The sequence below is a fragment of the Panthera tigris genome, chromosome A2 (assembly GCF_018350195.1).
Source record: "Panthera tigris isolate Pti1 chromosome A2, P.tigris_Pti1_mat1.1, whole genome shotgun sequence".
Taxonomy (NCBI): Eukaryota; Metazoa; Chordata; class Mammalia; order Carnivora; family Felidae; genus Panthera; species Panthera tigris.
In genome coordinates this window covers 138,419,028-138,434,885 of record NC_056661.1, presented here as the reverse complement: position 1 = coordinate 138,434,885, position 15,858 = coordinate 138,419,028, and the positions used below count along the sequence as shown (strand labels likewise).

The window sequence follows — 15,858 nt, the reverse complement described above, 5'->3', positions numbered from 1 at the left end:
TAAGCAAGGCCTTGGGGCCAGAGAAGCCTGGGTTTGAGTCTTAACAGCTACACCTCTTCCCCGCGTCTGAGCTCTGTGTCCTTGGGCAAGTCACTGAACCTCGCTGTAAAACGAGGACTTAATAAGGCAGGTAGTTGTAAGAATTAGAGACAGGTAATAAGTTGTGGCCAATACTAACTAGTTCTTTGTGAGGAATGGATTCAAAAGAAATCGTGGCAGTCCTGCCTCTGCCAATGCGCACCACCATTCTACAGCCATTGTCCCCGCGGTGGTTTCAGGGTCCTTCTGCATCACAGCCAGCTCAGCGGATCTTCAGCCTCGCCCCCGGCGTGTCAGTGGACTGGAGGGTTCCGGGGTTATATATAGGGCCAGCCTAGTGGGAGGAGAGGAGAAGACGGGGAGGGGCAAACCTTGTCGGGTCTCCGAAAGGGCCGGCTTCGCCTCGAGCAGCCCCCGGAGCGGCCGGAGGGAGGGAAGGCAGCTGGAGACGTGCCTTTGGGGGATGGAGTTGGTCAGAGGCTCAGAAACTAGACAGGTGTGATCCCGAGGTGCTAGACCACAAGTGAGGGATCTCAGACCTCGGCCTCTGCCCAGTAGGTTCTAAGTGCAAGAGAATTTAAGGGGCAAATTAGTGTTCATTAATGTTTTCCAAAGTTTAAGGAGGCCTAGAATGGCGTCCTGAGTCTCAGACCAGAGATGCTCACACAGTAAGCGCTTGGAAAATTCGAAGCGGAACCGAGAGAAGCAGAGGAGGCCGCAAACCGCCCCAGCGCGCCCCACGGAAGTCGAGCGAAAACGGCTGACACTGAGGGCAACAGTCAGCACCGAGTCCTGGCCCAGAGTGCTGAACTGCCAGCCCTTGTAGGCTGTCGTGAAAATACCAATAGCTGAGAGGCCCAGCGTGGGCCGAGGGCAAGCCCCAGGGGCTCATCCCAGCGTGTCCGTGGCGAGGGAGACACGTGCCCTGGTGATGCTGGGGCCAGGCACTCGGCGGCCTTGGAGACGAAGACACTCACCACTTAGAAAAGGGCAAGATACTCCCCCTGCTTTGGGCTGGGACTAGAGCTACTTTTATAACTGGAGGGATATTCCCCACCTTCATCATTCCTGTAAGGTAGCCTGCCTGCAGCTTCTGGGTTCCAGATAGAGGAAGAAGAATGCCACAGATGCCTTTAACTCCCAGGACTTCATAACTTTACATCAAAAGTGACTGTATTTATGTGCTTATTTGTGGGTGATTGTTAAAATTTAGCAAATAGGGGCACCTGGCTGGCTCAGTCCCTTAAAGGGCGGGAGGAGGGGGGGGGGAGGGTTGATTTCAACTCAGGTCATGAATGTAAGGTTTGTGGGATCCAGCCCCGGAAGCAGGGTCCAAGCTGAGAGCACCGAGCCTGTTTGGGATTCTCTCTCTCCCTCTCTTCCTGCCCCTCCCCTGCTCACTCTCATTTTCTCTCTCTCTCTCACAATAAATAAACTAAAAAAAAAATTTTATATAAAATTTAGTAAATAAACATATTCTAGACATATTCGTCTAAAATCTTTTTCCATCCCGAGGCGCCTAGGTGGCTCAGTTGGTTGAGCACCTGACTCCAGCTCAAGTCATGATCTTGTGGTTCTTGAGTCAGAGCCCCACATTGGACTTGCTCTCAGCACAGAGCCAGCTTGGGATCCTGTATCTACCCCTCCCCCCCCCCCCCACTCTCCCCTGCTTGGGTGTGCTCTCTCTCTCAAAAATAAATAAAACACTAAAAGATATTTTTTAAAAATCAATAAAATAAAATCTTTGGCCATCCCTAGGATCAGTGGTTCTCAAGTCAGAGAGGAAGTGAAGAGTTTATTTTGAATTCAAGAATCATCAGGCAGAAGAGTTACCCTTTCCTGGGTTCAGACACAGACTTGTTTCTGGGTCCCCTACACACAAGTTGTACCTTTGAAAAAATTAAAAGTGGTGTGTCAAATTATTTCCTTTTCTGCTTCAAATCAATTCTGACTTGCCTCTTAACACTGCTTCCTTGCTAACAGCCAACCAACAAGTAACACCTCTCGTGAGTGTGATTGGTGGAAAGAAACGTTTAAATGCTGAAACTTTTTAAGGCATTTCTCTAAAATGCCAAGGAAGCACAACGAATTGTAACTTTGGAAGGAGATACTGCTAGGGAGGTAGAAAAAGTTTCATTAAAGAGGGGTTATATAGTAAAAGGTCAGAACCCAGCAGGACTGTACTTCAAAAACTGGAAAGTGAAACGTGGAAAGATGGGGGTAGCAGCTGACTGTGGCAAGAGAGAGCTTTGACAGGTCCCCCCCCTTCCCAGAGCCGGGTAATAATTTTTTAAAACACACTTCAGAGTTGCTGTATTAAAGGATCTCATTTGTTGTCATTTGTTCAAACTGCCCAGGCTTTTTTGTTGTTGTTGTTGTTATATTGTGTGATTGCTGGGTGTATTCTTTCATATAATTAGGATAGTCTATCAAAAAGTTGATTAATTTTAGAAATGCATAAGTGCTTCTAAACAGATGAAATCTGCTTTAATCAAACTGGGATTTTTGAAAAGCTTTTGTGAAAGGTTAATTCATCATTCTACAGAAGAAAGTGTCCCCTGGAGACCTTAGGACTGAATGTGGGAGAGCAGGCCCCCAAGGATAAGGAAAATCCTCAAGGCTGTGAAAAATAATTTAGCAAATGTGATTCTTTATGTGCATTTTAACATGTCCATGTATTTAACCAGAAATGAAATCGTTGAGCCGAAGGGGTGTTTTTTAAATACAGATTTTCTGAAAAATATTTTGCAAAAGTTTGTAGCCTAACTTTTTAACAAGGTGATAGATAGCTTTTCATATGTAAAGTAGTTTTATTTTAAAATCTCTTTTCAGTCTCCAAGCCTCCCAAGAATGAAATAGGCTTTGATTTAGTCCCATTTCACAGAAAAACAATCCAAGGCAAAGGGTAACTGCCACCATCTGTTGTGGTTAACAAGGGGTCCACTAGCTGTGTGGCCTTCCCCAGATGAAGGCACTCTGCTTTAGGAGGCCAAAGCAAGGCAGGAAACTGGCATCATTTAATCCGGCCCTCAAAATGTGTGGGACAAATTGGTGATAGAAGTACATACGAAAAACTGTCTTAGAAAGGGGGAAAGGTTGTTGTCCATTTCAATGGACAATTGAAGAATCCAGCTTTAAAATGATAGTAAGGGGGGAGGGGTGCCTGAGTGGCTCAGTCCCTTAAGTATCCGACTTTGGCTCAGGTCATGATCTAGATATTGGTGGGTTCAAGCCCAGCATCAGGCTCTGTACTGACAGCGCAGAGCCTGATGGGGATTCTCTCTCCCTCTCTGTCTGTCCCTCCCCTGCTCGTGCTCTGCCTCTTTCTCAAAATAAGTAAATAAACATGAAAAAAAAAATGGAAGGATAGTAAGGAACATGAAGGAAAGGGGATTTTAATGGCTAGTTTTGCATACGGGTTTTGCAGAGGCAAGAGAAGCTGGAAGAACGGAAAGATGCAGGAGAAGGAGGGGGAAAATGGTCTTTCCCGTTTGTGATTTCCAGTTACCACCACCCCCACGTCTAAACAATGAGGGACGGGCTCCGATGCCCACTCGCGGCTGGACGCGAGGCGCATTGGCAGAGGCGGAGCGCGAGGCCAAAGGCCACTAACACCAGTGAGGCCATCGTGGCTAACATACGGGGACGCTCGGGTCCCACAGATCTTGCGGCTGGATTTGCCCATGTCCCGCATTTGATTCCACATCATTAGGATGAATCATTAGGAAAATAGGGCTCCGGATTTGGAATTTACTAGTGGTATCCAAGTTCAAATTCAGAAAAGAAAGAAAAAACACGAATCCTAGAAAGGCAACGACAGCAATCACGTGTACTTCGTAGCTGCCGCCTTTCCCTTTTCCATCTTATATGTGAATCGGCCGGTTGGAGCCCTCTCGACAGAGAAGGCATTCCGTCAGTAAATGTTGGGGCCTTCACTTATCTAGAGAAATAATAAATTGGAATGCTCTGCTAATATTAAAGGCTAATGATTTTCCTCTTCAAATAAAACGTCGATATCTGCCAAATAAAAGGGGAAGAGATCCTTTGGAAAGTAAGGAACCCCAATTATTATCATGCCTGCTGCCTTTTGAACGCAGCATATGCTCTTAATTTTTAAAATTGTTTTGCTTTCCGTAAGAACTCTAAATCAGCGTCATTAAAGCCAATTTCTCCTTCTTTCCCTGTTTTCTCCCTCTCCGCCTCTTCTTTCAACAGTGGTGTGAAAGTTCAGTTATTCTCCGTCATGAGTATAAAGCTTTGGAAATCAGCTCATGTGCCAACACCGGGAACTTTTCCAGGCCCACGGTGCGAAAATGGAATATGTGCTGTGGAATTATTATTTTTGTCCTTTAGGTTTACATCTACGCCTTTGTATTATGTAAATTTATGAGAAGCTGTGAATCACAGGGTTAGGTAGAGGAGGGGTTTCTTCCCCCTCCACAGGCAGCGGGAACCGACCCCATTCAGTCTTTGAATGATGCACAGCCTTCTTATCCTTCCGTGGGTTTTTTTGTTTGTTTGTTTGTTTGTTTGTTTGTTTTTTTTTTTACCCAGACCCAGCTTCTCTCCCCACCGTCGACCCCGCGGGCGGCAGGGGCTCAGGGCTGACACCCAGGCCCCAGGAGCCTCGGCAGACACGTTCGTGACAGCAGCCGGCCGGCCCCACGAGGTCGCCGGGGGCCGCGGGATGCTGTTCCCATGTTGCCAGCGTCAGCACTGACGCGGGGCGCTGAACGCTTCGCGATCTTTCCAGTACCCTCGTCCCCTGTGAGTCTAATTGGAAGCTATGAGGGCGGACCCACTGTCAGCGAAAGTCAAAGAGTTAACAACTCAAAGAGGACACAGAGGGAAGAGAAAAAGAAAAAAAGACTTCCAAACTAATTCAAACTAAGACGGGAGTAATTTTACTTAACATCGTAAAAGTTGGAGAGATTCCTTAAAGCCTGGGATTCACAGTTCAACTTTTGAAACATGTGCAATGCCTACAGGATCAGGTCTGAGAGAGGCCTAAGGTGGTGGGGGCGGGTGTCGCAGAAGAACGTCCACCTCCACCAAGAGAGGGGGCCCAGGCCAGTGGCTGAGCGTCCCCCTCCGTCCTTCAGGGATTGTGAAAGTAGCTGGAGGTGGCTGTGGGGGTATTGTGCTCCGTGCACAGTCATGCCCTCTCCTCCTTTAGCAAGGAAGAAGGGCTTGGCAGGGGGAGCTCAGGAACCGGAATGAAAGTTCAGGTTGGAGGGTGGGGCCCAAAGGGGAAGGCAGAAGGAAACTCTTCCACCGAAGAATCGAGTTAGAAAACTCCCTCGCTTTCCCCGAGACCGTCAGGAGACACCCAACAATTGGCAGCCCAAGCCGAACGGCTCCGAAGGCAGGATTCGCGCGGCTGGGGCGGGCACTGAAACAGAGGGCAATGGACACGAAAGGTTTTCGGAGGAGAGCTCACAGGTGCCCCCACCACCCCGTTTAAAAGTGGCTTAAGGAAGTGTTTTCCGGGAAACTGAAAGTGACAGGCAAAACTTATAAAAAGATGCTCCGGTTCCCTCTTGGGCGTGCCACGGCGTCAGGCCTGTTTTCTTTCTCTTGACATCTAGATTAAATGACCCTTCAGTTACACCCGGAGTCGTCAAAGAAAGTCTATTAGCGACTGTTCTGTTCAGAAACTTTTCAAACGGGAGTTCTCCGCCATCTGTTACTTGGTCTCTAAACCCGATCCGGCACCCCCGCCCGAAACCCTTTGGTGACTGCCCCCATCTCCCACCAGCCTTGGGGGTGGGGAGGGGAGGGACGGAGCCGTCGCTGGATCCGCGGGGGTGCGGCGGGGAGAGGGAGGAGCGAGATCGCGCCCCAAAGGAGCGCGGGGCGCGAAGGTGTGGTGGAGGCCCCGAGGCCGGAGGTCAGAGGGACCCAAGCGACGACCGCGCGGCGCGGGCAGGGCGGGTGGGGGGCGCGGGAGCCCCGCCGGACGCGCCGCGCGGGGGGCGGGCGGGGAGGTCTGGCTGGCAGCGGGCGGTGGGAGTAGCGCCCCGGCTCCCAGTCCCCTCTAAGCCGCTCCAGCCTCCCTAGCCGGCCCCTCCAAGGCAGGGTCACAGAGCCCGGTCGCCCCCGGCCTTGCCGACGTCATTTTTAACCGTTCGGGACTCGTGAGCAAGAACCAATAAGTGGAGATCCCAGCCAGGGAGTGTTGTCAGCTTTTCGGTTTTACTTCGGACTTCTTTTTAAATGGCTCTGCTCCGGCAAACGAATCGTGAGTGAGGCCGGGCACCTCAGCTCCGGCGCCCGCAGCGGGAACGCAGTTCCCGTCCGAGGCCAGGGCCGGGGGGCGCCGAGGTCGCCGCCGTTATGGACGCCCAGGCGGCCGAGGGCAGCGGGTCGGCGCGGGGCGCTCCCGGCCGGGAGCCACCGACGGCCGGGGTCCGGGAGGTAACTACGTTGATAAAAGGCTCTCGGATTTTCATTTACTTCTGTTGCTTCTCCATTTTTCTAAGCTCCTCCTCTGCTCTGTATTATTTGAATTTCTATTATAGACATTTATTTCACGGGAAATCAGAAAGTTTGCAAAGAACATCACAACTGCTCTAAACCTCGTGGGTAGTATCAAGGAAAGAATCGGGCGGTGTCGAATGTAGGTTTTATTTTGACCACAAAAATGACTCGTAAAAATTATCTGGGGACTGCTGCTGAAAAGCTATAATCAGCCAGTTGCACAACCAGCGATCAGTGCAGAACAAAAGAGCGTGTTTGGGGCGTCCTCTTCTAATTGTTCACTTCCCAGGCTTCCAGAACTACCTTGTAAATTGCAAGCAAAACTTGTCTGACTTTTGTAGTTTGACTTGTAGCAGCTTCTCGGACGAGTTGGAAACATTGGGTTGCTTGTTTCTGAACTTCTTTTTCCCCCAAGTCCAGCTCTGAGTCGCAGTCTGTAGGGAACACACCTCACAGGCCTGTGGGAACGGGTGAGAAAAACCCCAGCATTAGTGGAGGGGCAGAAACAAACCCGCGGCAGGTGATCCTTGTCTGTAATGCTTGCCGGCTCATTAATAGCTCTCACCTTTGGGGCTCTTCCTTTACTTTTACAAACCGATTTAATATGTAAATGCTGTTTTGAGGACAATAATTCCACTAGGTTGAACCGAGACCCCCAATAAAAAGAAATAAATAGTAACAACAAAGGTCTAAACAACAAACCACGCTCCGTCCTCCCCTCCCCCAGAAGAAAGGAGAGCTCGGTGAGTTAACTGACCCCTCCTTCACAACCAACCGAGCACACTGCCCTTCACACGCTCTACAAAATTAGCAAAACTTCTTTATTTGCTGCCAAACTAAAAGCACACTAGTAGCCTCAAATCGGAACTCGTAGCTCTTGTGTTTGTTGATGTGCTGGAAAGTTAGTTCCCACTGTGTATTCATTAACTTAATCTGAGGTACTCAACAAGACTCTTCCTTTGAACCTTGCAGATCCCCCTCTTTGGGGCCTCCATCACACATTACAGGAAGTAACAAAAGACAAGTCAGAGATAAAGACTGAGTAAAACTGTAGAAGAATTTAGGAATGTTTTTCCTCCTCCAGAAGGCAGGTAGGTTGCTATTTATTAAACAGGAAGACTTGTGGATGGGTCCTGGTGCCTGGGGAGGCAGGGCGGTCGGAATAATAATCTAGTCTCTTCCATTGAGCTCATAGTAGCTACTAAGAAGCAAAGGGAAAGCAGGCTGTTACTTCTGATGAAGAGGCAAGGGCCATGGATGTTGGAGAGGCCCTGAAAATTCTAAAAACATGAGCAGAGATGAATTCATGCACTTGGCAGAAGGTTGGATAAGTTATAATAGTTTCTAATCCATGTGTTCCTTTTTAAAAACTCAACAGTACTTTGTGGCTTATTAAAGAAGAAGAGGGGAAAGATTGTGGATTATAATCAATGGCTCCATTATATTGCCTTTTATTTCAGATTGCAATAGTCTTGACCAAAAACTGCATTTGCTTGTGACAGGAATGTAAATTTAAAAACCTGTGAAAATTATGCAAGTTCTTGAACAATCAAGAACAAAGTTTAGGAAGCACTGAAATAAAAATTGGGCTCCCGAGGCAAAAAAAAAAAAAAAAAAAAAAAAAAAATGAGAACTTGAAATTATTTTAGAAGAGTAGAAATTTTTCGTATTTTTTCAGGAGGTCTTAAGAGTTGAGAAGGTCTCTTCATATCAAGGACTGCTCTGCTTCCCTCAGTACATCTCAGGTGGGATAAACCACACACTTAATACTCCCCTTCCACAAGGATTTAAATACTGGCTTTCTGTGATTGGGAAGGAGTGGGACACTTAAATCACTGGCTCTGACCAAAAAGGGGATTAGAAGAGTCTCAAAGAAAGTCCAAAGAAACTATAACTGTTTCTATTTGCCATTAATGAAACGAACAAGGCTGTCTTGCATTCTTTTAATAAACAATTTTTAAGTGATGAACAGTTTTAGAAGCTTCTGAATTTGCCAGATATGCTCTGCTTTTCTTTTTTGTTTTGTTATCTTTCAAATGTGGGGAAGAAAACCCAAAGTACCGGACAGATTTGACAAGACGATGGAAGCCCTTCCTAAATACATTTTGCATTTTGTTTACGGCAGTTCTAACTGAATACAGATGTATTTTTTTCAGTAAGAGCTTTAAGTTAGGTTTTGAATAGAAGACACTCATTAACCAATGTTGGAATATCAAGACCTTGATTTCATAAAAGCACCTCTTCAGTCTTTAGGATTAGCAAACTCAGGTCTGATGTTTTAAAGGGAGGGCATAATTGCTACTTTGCAATATTTGTGTTAACTCGCATGACACTTTACTTTCAAACACTTGTCAAAAAGGCAAATCCCGAAAAGACCAGTGAAAAGCAAACACTGGAAATATTAACTATACAAATAAGTATACCCCTTAGCCAGTAATTCTCCTTGTTAGTTCGGTGTCCACCGAAGGAGAAATGTACCGAGGTAAAAAACAGGACTCTGGCCGTTAAGGAGGAGGGAGTGGGGGAGGGGGAGAGGGGAGTGCGGAGGGACACGCGACGAACGTAAAACAAACTGGTGGCATTCAGTCCAGAAGGCAGGTAACGCTCCGGAAGCTGATGAGGTGTACCAGTCAGCTGGGCGCTCCGAAGCTTTCCAGAGCCAGGCTGTTTTCGTGCTTCTTTGCTTTTTCCTTCAAACCTGGCCCTATGTTGGAGGGGTGCAGCGTGAGGGGGATTTTTCGATGTTGGGAAGTGGCAGGTAGGAAAGGAAACCTGACCTGCCCCAAAAGGCAGCAATTAAAGTCTTAACGGCGACCCATCTGTCGTGGGACGCCACCGCCCCCACCCCCACCCCGTCTTTCCCCTAGCAAAGCCGTCCCCGAGCTCTTTGTCTGAGCAGGGAAGAAGAGAAGACAGGGTCTGAGGCCCCAACAGCAAAAGGAAAGGAAATTTCCAGCTTGGGTGCACCCTGGGTGACTGAGCCCGGGCCCAAATCTGCCGCGAAGGCGCCTCTCTCTGGACTCGGCTCTAGAGCCCTAAGCTCGCCTCACCCTGCACCTGTATACGGCTGCAGCCTCCCAGCCCGAAGCCACCCCGAGACCCGAAAGGAGGCATTTCCCAGGCCTAGTTGTTAAGGCCGGTCGCATCCAGACTTTCTCCCCATTTAGCCCTTTGGCTGCCTCCAACTTCCAATAGGACTCACGCCTCCTCCCCCACATCCTTAGCAATTGCGTGTCCCCACCACCCATCCCGCTGCTCTGCTCCGCCGCTGGACACAAGGCGCGCGTCCCCAGCCCTGGCTCTCTGCAGTGTCCACCCCTCTCGGCTCGCACGGCCGGGGCGGGGCAGACCCTCACGAAAAGCCAGAGTGAGTGGCCTGTGCTGAGCATTGTGGTAGGGAGGAGGGATTATTTTGAGGCAAATTTCCTCCGTTTGGGGTCCAACTTCTCATTTTGGGGTGACATTGCTCAGAGGCTCAACAATCCCAGGTTTTATAGTCTGCATCCAGGCTCCCACTGCTGACCCTTTCCAGGCCTCTTGCAAGAAGTCACCCACACCCACCCGTCACCACCCGTTCTACACGCACTCACTGAGGGTAACTCACCAGGTAGATGGCACCCTGGGCTGCAGCGGGTGGCCACTCCCAGGGGCTTGCGGGCCGCAGGGTTCTGAACTGGCACGTTTGCGCTCTTCCTCCACTTCGTGGCTCGGGCTCGCGGCCGCCGATCTCTCGCCGCGCAGCCGCTAGTCCCACGGCTAAGCTCTGCGGGATCGCAGGCTTGCAAAGGGGAGCAGCCAGGAGCGTGAGCGCTGCAGTGGTCGGCGCGCTCCGGACCGCGCCTGCCTAGGCGGCGGGAACCCGCGCAGCACGGAGAAGCAGCCACCGGAGCCTTCCAGGAACACCCCTTACGCTCTACCGCTCCTCGCAGAGTTTTGACCGAGGCGCCAGACCCGGGGGCGCCGGCATATTGGGGCGTTGCAGGGACTAGGTCTCCGCGCGCTCGCGTGCCCGCAGGTCCCGGTGCTCGCCGCCGCGCGGTGAGCACACGCACCCAGGCTGCCTCCTGCGCTGCTTTGACAAGTGGTGGGGACTCCAGCAGTAAGGACATGGAGGGCTGGGGGTGGAATCATAGGTTGTTTCCCTTCTCTGCTTAACTTTCAGTATCTAAAATGCTCCGAGAGAGCTCTGAGAGCAGGTACTTAACAGAAATATTTTTTCTGGGCTCTCAATGGAAACGTATAAAAGCGCGCGCGTGTGTGTTCGTGTATATCGGGGGTGGGGTCGGGCCGCAGCCGAGGTTTCTTGTCGTGTGATACGCGCCTATGCCTTGCAACTCCTTCTCAACTTTGTGGATGGAGTGCGGCTTTCCCAAACTTCTGTCAAGGTACCACATTTACAAAACCACAAATACATAACAAGCCTCCCAAGGCCTTTAATTCTCAGGGACGTTTGTGAGGCCAGTTACCTGCTGGCGTCTTCCAAGTGGTCCAGATTCGGCTCGGGCCGCAGAGACTCCGGGATGCCAGGAGTCCTCAGCCCCGGGCCCCAGAGGAGCCCTAGAAAGAGGGCTGCGGAGGAGGCGGCGCGGCTTTGACCTGGGCCCGGTGTCGGCCCGGCGGAACCGTGCAGAGAAAGCTCGGATTTCGCTGCGGTCGGCTTCCTGGCCGTGGCTTTCTGGAGCCTGGCGTTTCATAAATATAGCCGGGCGTTTGCCCCTGAATTAGACTCCGTTTCCTTATTTAGCCTTTGCACAATGATTTTAGATGATGTCACTTAGAGCTAAACGAGAAAATTGATCTCAGATTTGCTTGGCCTTTAAAGCCTGGTTAAGCAGATTGAGAATTAAAAAGACAGAGGAAAAAGCAAAGGGGCGGGGGAGGACAGCGAGGTGTGCGCCCGAAAGACTGCGCGCAGAGGGGAGGGCGTGCCGCGCGGCGAAGAGCGCCCCCGCCTCTTTTGGGCGGGGGAACTTCACTCACCAATGAAAAGTAGTCACTGACTGCGGAGAAAAAAAAAGTTTTCCTGTTGACTGTTGGAAGCGAATTGAGCAATTATCTAGTTTACCTTCTCCTCTTGGAAGTTAACGATTGGCGAGATCTTGGCTGCGTTATTGACACAACACTTTCTATTGATAGAAATAAGTAGTGATTGTCCTCGAGTCATTGGTGCGCCAAGAACTCTGCGATGGGCTGGCAGGAGTCCATTGGGCTGGGCAGGCAGGTTCGGCTGGTGATGCTGGGGAGGAGGAGGAGGAGGCTGCTGGTGGTGATGGTGCCCGTCCTCCTCTCCGCAGGTCTGTGACAAGCAGGGAACAAGGCAACGACGGCGCAGCCTGGCCCCGGCTGACGGACGCTGGCGACTCAGAGATGGACAGTAGCTGCCACAACGCGACTGCCAAAATGTTAGCTACTGCTCCGGCCCGGGGCAACATGATGAGCACCTCCAAACCCTTGGCTTTCTCCATCGAACGAATCATGGCGCGCACCCCAGAGCCCAAGGCCCTGCCCGTCCCCCACTTCCTTCAGGGAGCCGTGCCCAAGGGGGACCCCAAGCACTCTTTGCATCTTAACTCGTCGATCCCTTGCATGATCCCCTTCGTGCCTGTGGCGTACGATACGAGCTCCAAGGCTGGAATGACGGGTTCGGAGCCGCGGAAGGCGAGTCTGGAGGCTCCGGCGGCACCCGCAGCGGCGCCCGCAGCGCCCGCGTTCAGCTGCAGCGATCTGCTCAACTGCGCGCTGAGTCTCAAGGGCGACCTGGCCCGGGACGCGCTGCCGCTGCAGCAGTACAAGCTGGTAAGGCCCCGTGTGGTCAACCATTCTTCCTTCCACGCCATGGGAGCCCTGTGCTACCTGAATCGAGGTGACGGCCCCTGCCACCCGGCAGCCGGCGTTAACATCCACCCGGTGGCCTCCTACTTCCTCAGTTCCCCTCTGCACCCTCAGCCAAAAACGTATTTAGCTGAAAGAAATAAACTGGTGGTCCCGGCGGTGGAGAAGTACCCCTCGGGAGTAGCTTTCAAAGACTTGTCCCAGGCTCAACTGCAGCATTATATGAAAGAAAGCGCCCAGCTTCTGTCGGAAAAAATCGCGTTCAAAACCTCTGACTTCAGCCGAGGCTCTCCTAATACCAAGCCCAAAGTTTTCACTTGCGAAGTGTGTGGAAAGGCAAGTACTATGCAGGAGGGAGGTCTTCCTTCCTTCCTTCCTTCCTTCCTTCCTTCCTTCCTTCCTTCCTTCCTCCCCCCCTCCTTTCCTCCTTCTTTCCTTCCCTCCTTCCTTTCTTTCAAATTTCATTTTATTTTGTAATTATTTGTATACCTTTTCTATAAGGTTATTTCCTCCCTCCCCCTGCTCTGCCGTGCTTAATTTCAAAGTACTTGTTGGGCTAACCTGTTCTCCATGTGTTTAACTTTAAGGTCTTTAACGCACACTATAACTTAACCCGTCACATGCCAGTGCACACAGGAGCCAGACCCTTCGTTTGCAAAGTGTGTGGAAAGGGCTTCCGGCAAGCCAGCACCCTGTGCAGGCACAAGATCATTCATACCCAGGTGTGTTCCTGGTTTACTTCGGAACGGTTGGTAGAAAAATAGCCGCTAAACCCTGAGTGTTTAGCAAAAGGTTTAAAATGTGCTAGCTGGACAGGAGGAAATGCCATGTTTTTGCCTTTGTTCTGCTTAAAAACACGGGAGACAGCATTAGTGTGTTTTTGAGTTTCCAGGACTCCACAAAATACCTTAACTTCTCTGCTTTTCTTCCCTTCCCCTTAGGAAAAACCTCACAAATGTAACCAGTGTGGCAAAGCATTTAATAGAAGTTCCACTTTAAACACGCATACCCGAATACACGCAGGCTACAAACCGTTTGTGTGTGAATTCTGTGGCAAAGGATTTCATCAAAAAGGTATAGAACGCAGGAGGCGTTGCCTTTCACCGGTAGTCTTACTGAAAGTTCCAATCTTTTCCGGGTATTTTAGAAAAATGATTTTTAAAGTGCACCTAGTTACTGGTGCATCTGTTGCCATTCCAACCTCCTGCCCTTGCATCTGATTAGTAATAGAGAAAGACATGGTTTATACAGTGAGGGGTATTTCCCAGCGGCTTGTTCTCGTTTTATATAATTGGGTTAATAAATATGTTTTAAAATGTGGAGGGGATGGCCTCATTGCTGATATTTACAAGTAAACGTGGGGAGAGACGTGCAGGTGCCCAGCGCAGCCCCGCACCTGCTGTACGAGCTGTGGCAGCTCTTCCTCCTGCTTTGCAATAGTCCACTCCTCTCTTTTCAAGCTCTCAACTTAGACCCACGTCCCTGTCATCTGTCTGTTTCAGGGAATTACAAAAACCACAAGTTGACCCACAGCGGGGAGAAGCAGTTCAAGTGCAGCATCTGCAACAAGGCTTTCCACCAGGTTTACAACCTCACCTTCCACATGCACACTCACAACGACAAGAAGCCCTTCACGTGCCCCACGTGTGGCAAAGGCTTCTGCAGGAACTTTGACCTCAAGAAGCACGTCCGCAAGCTACACGACAGCAGCCTGGGGCTGGCCCGCACGTCCGCTGGGGAGCCCGGCACGGACCCGTCGCCCCCTCTACAGCAGATGCCGCCTGCCACCCTGCCGCCTCTGCCGCCGCCGCTGCCGCCCCCTGGTCCCCTGCAGCCCGGGCTCCACCCGGCCCACCAGTGATCAAGGCCAAAGTCCCTTCCCTGCCGCATTCGGGCCCCACTACCGAGGCAGCGGGGGAATAGAGCTGGTCCTGCAGACCCAAGCTGGTCTGCAGACCCCAGGGCGTGTTGGGGCCCACGTTAGCGCCTACCAGAAGCCTCTGCACTTCCCCCGCCTTTAGCCTCTTGCATGCACCTGCTAAATGGTTCTGTGTATTATATCCTATATACGCACTAACGATTATGAGAAAATTGGGGGTTTTGTTTTCTGATTTTTTTTAAACAAAATTCTGTATTTATTGAGATCTGTATTATCCTACCCGGGAATGCTGCACCATTTTAATTTTATTATTGTATATATTTCCATTGTGTTATTCTGCGGTCTCAAGATGCCTGCCGATTGTTTATCATTTCCTCTTTCCCTGAGGTAACAAGACACTGTGTGTATGTTATATATACACGCATAGATGTGTGTGCCTGTAAAGGCACATTTCACAGTCGTGAGCACACACACACACACACACACACACACTAGAAAAAGGTGGTTCATTATGGATGAATTTGAATTTTGGTTTTGATTCTTGCACGTGAAAATTGATTCATTGACTGTTGGAAATAAATACTTGGAACATGCTTATTTAATCAACAAACGTAAGGGCTCTGTTCATATTATTCAGCTAGAGATCACTATTCTGACCCCCTCATCCTTCCACATTCTTTGAAAGTTCAACCCTGGGTTAGTACCACCTAATGTTTGTTCTGAGAAATTCACCAAGAACAAAATAATAGTCTCTTTACACAGTTACAACTTCAGCCCAAAGCAATGAAATTTGACAAAGTTCAGAGGCAGAAGATGTGAAGTTTTTTAACAAACGTCTTTGTCCTGGGCCATCTGATCTGTTTGAAGTGCTGGTTAAATGGAAACAACGTATCTAGGAGATGTGTGTAATATACATCCCAAACGTGCATCAGGACAATACCATACAGAAAGGTATCTATTGTTTGCATCCTGAATGCACACAGGCACTTGTACACAGCTGGCAAAAAGATCCTCCGTGTTTTTATGTGTATATATGTTTATAGACGAATATACTTCCAATCAAGGAGGGAACATGGATGAAAACCAAACTGTGTCGGGTGCCAGGTCCTTGAAATGCTTGAAGTGTTAATCAGCAGCTCCACTGTGAGCTCGGGCTCTGGTGTTTTCTAACTGCAAGTCTCTCCTGTTTTCTTGCCAAAACAGTGAAACAACTGCTAAAGACTTTAATTAAGAGGGGTAATTAGTTCAGATTTATCAAAGCCGGGTTGTTATACTATTAGCTGCTCAGTAGAAGCTGCCAGACAAACTCGCAGAGCAGCACAGCCATCCCACCGCAGCGGGACCACATCCGGGGAGAGATGCAGGGGACAGCGGGCCGCAGGGGTCCCCGCCTCGCCACCGCGGTCCCGGCACCCCTGCCCGCCCGCAGGGTGCGTCTCGGCCCCTCCCCTCGGCCTGGCGCTATCTGCTGTCCTGGTGGTGGCGAACAATCCACCGCAGATCCACACCGCGGGCACAGGCTCCAGAGAAGCCTAGATTCTCTTCCCGCGCCTGGGGCAGCGCTGCCTCACTAGCTCTTGGAGCGCCCCGATGGTTGCATGAGAGAGGCGCGGAGAACGAGTTTAAAA

The 15,858-nt window shown here is 50.2% G+C and overlaps 1 protein-coding gene across 3 annotated transcripts; it reads left to right on the top strand.

The window, feature by feature from the left end:
* The first annotated feature begins 6,021 nt into the window (after positions 1 to 6,021).
* Positions 6,022 to 14,854, top strand: FEZF1 (FEZ family zinc finger 1). Of its 3 annotated transcripts, XM_042970854.1 has the most exons (6): positions 6,022 to 6,456; positions 7,492 to 7,610; positions 11,814 to 12,687; positions 12,939 to 13,073; positions 13,293 to 13,425; positions 13,854 to 14,854. In XM_042970854.1, the coding sequence occupies exons 3-6, from the start codon at positions 11,887 to 11,889 to the stop codon at positions 14,210 to 14,212; spliced, it is 1,428 nt and encodes a 475-aa protein (XP_042826788.1). In that variant the 5' UTR covers positions 6,022 to 6,456; positions 7,492 to 7,610; positions 11,814 to 11,886; the 3' UTR covers positions 14,213 to 14,854. The 3 variants fall into 3 exon arrangements, with proteins under 3 accessions (XP_042826788.1, XP_042826798.1, XP_007089244.2); XM_042970864.1 differs by lacking the exons at positions 6,022 to 6,456; positions 7,492 to 7,610 and adding an exon at positions 8,141 to 8,264; XM_007089182.2 differs by lacking the exons at positions 6,022 to 6,456; positions 7,492 to 7,610 and adding an exon at positions 9,137 to 9,277.
* Positions 14,855 to 15,858: the final 1,004 nt, after the last annotated feature.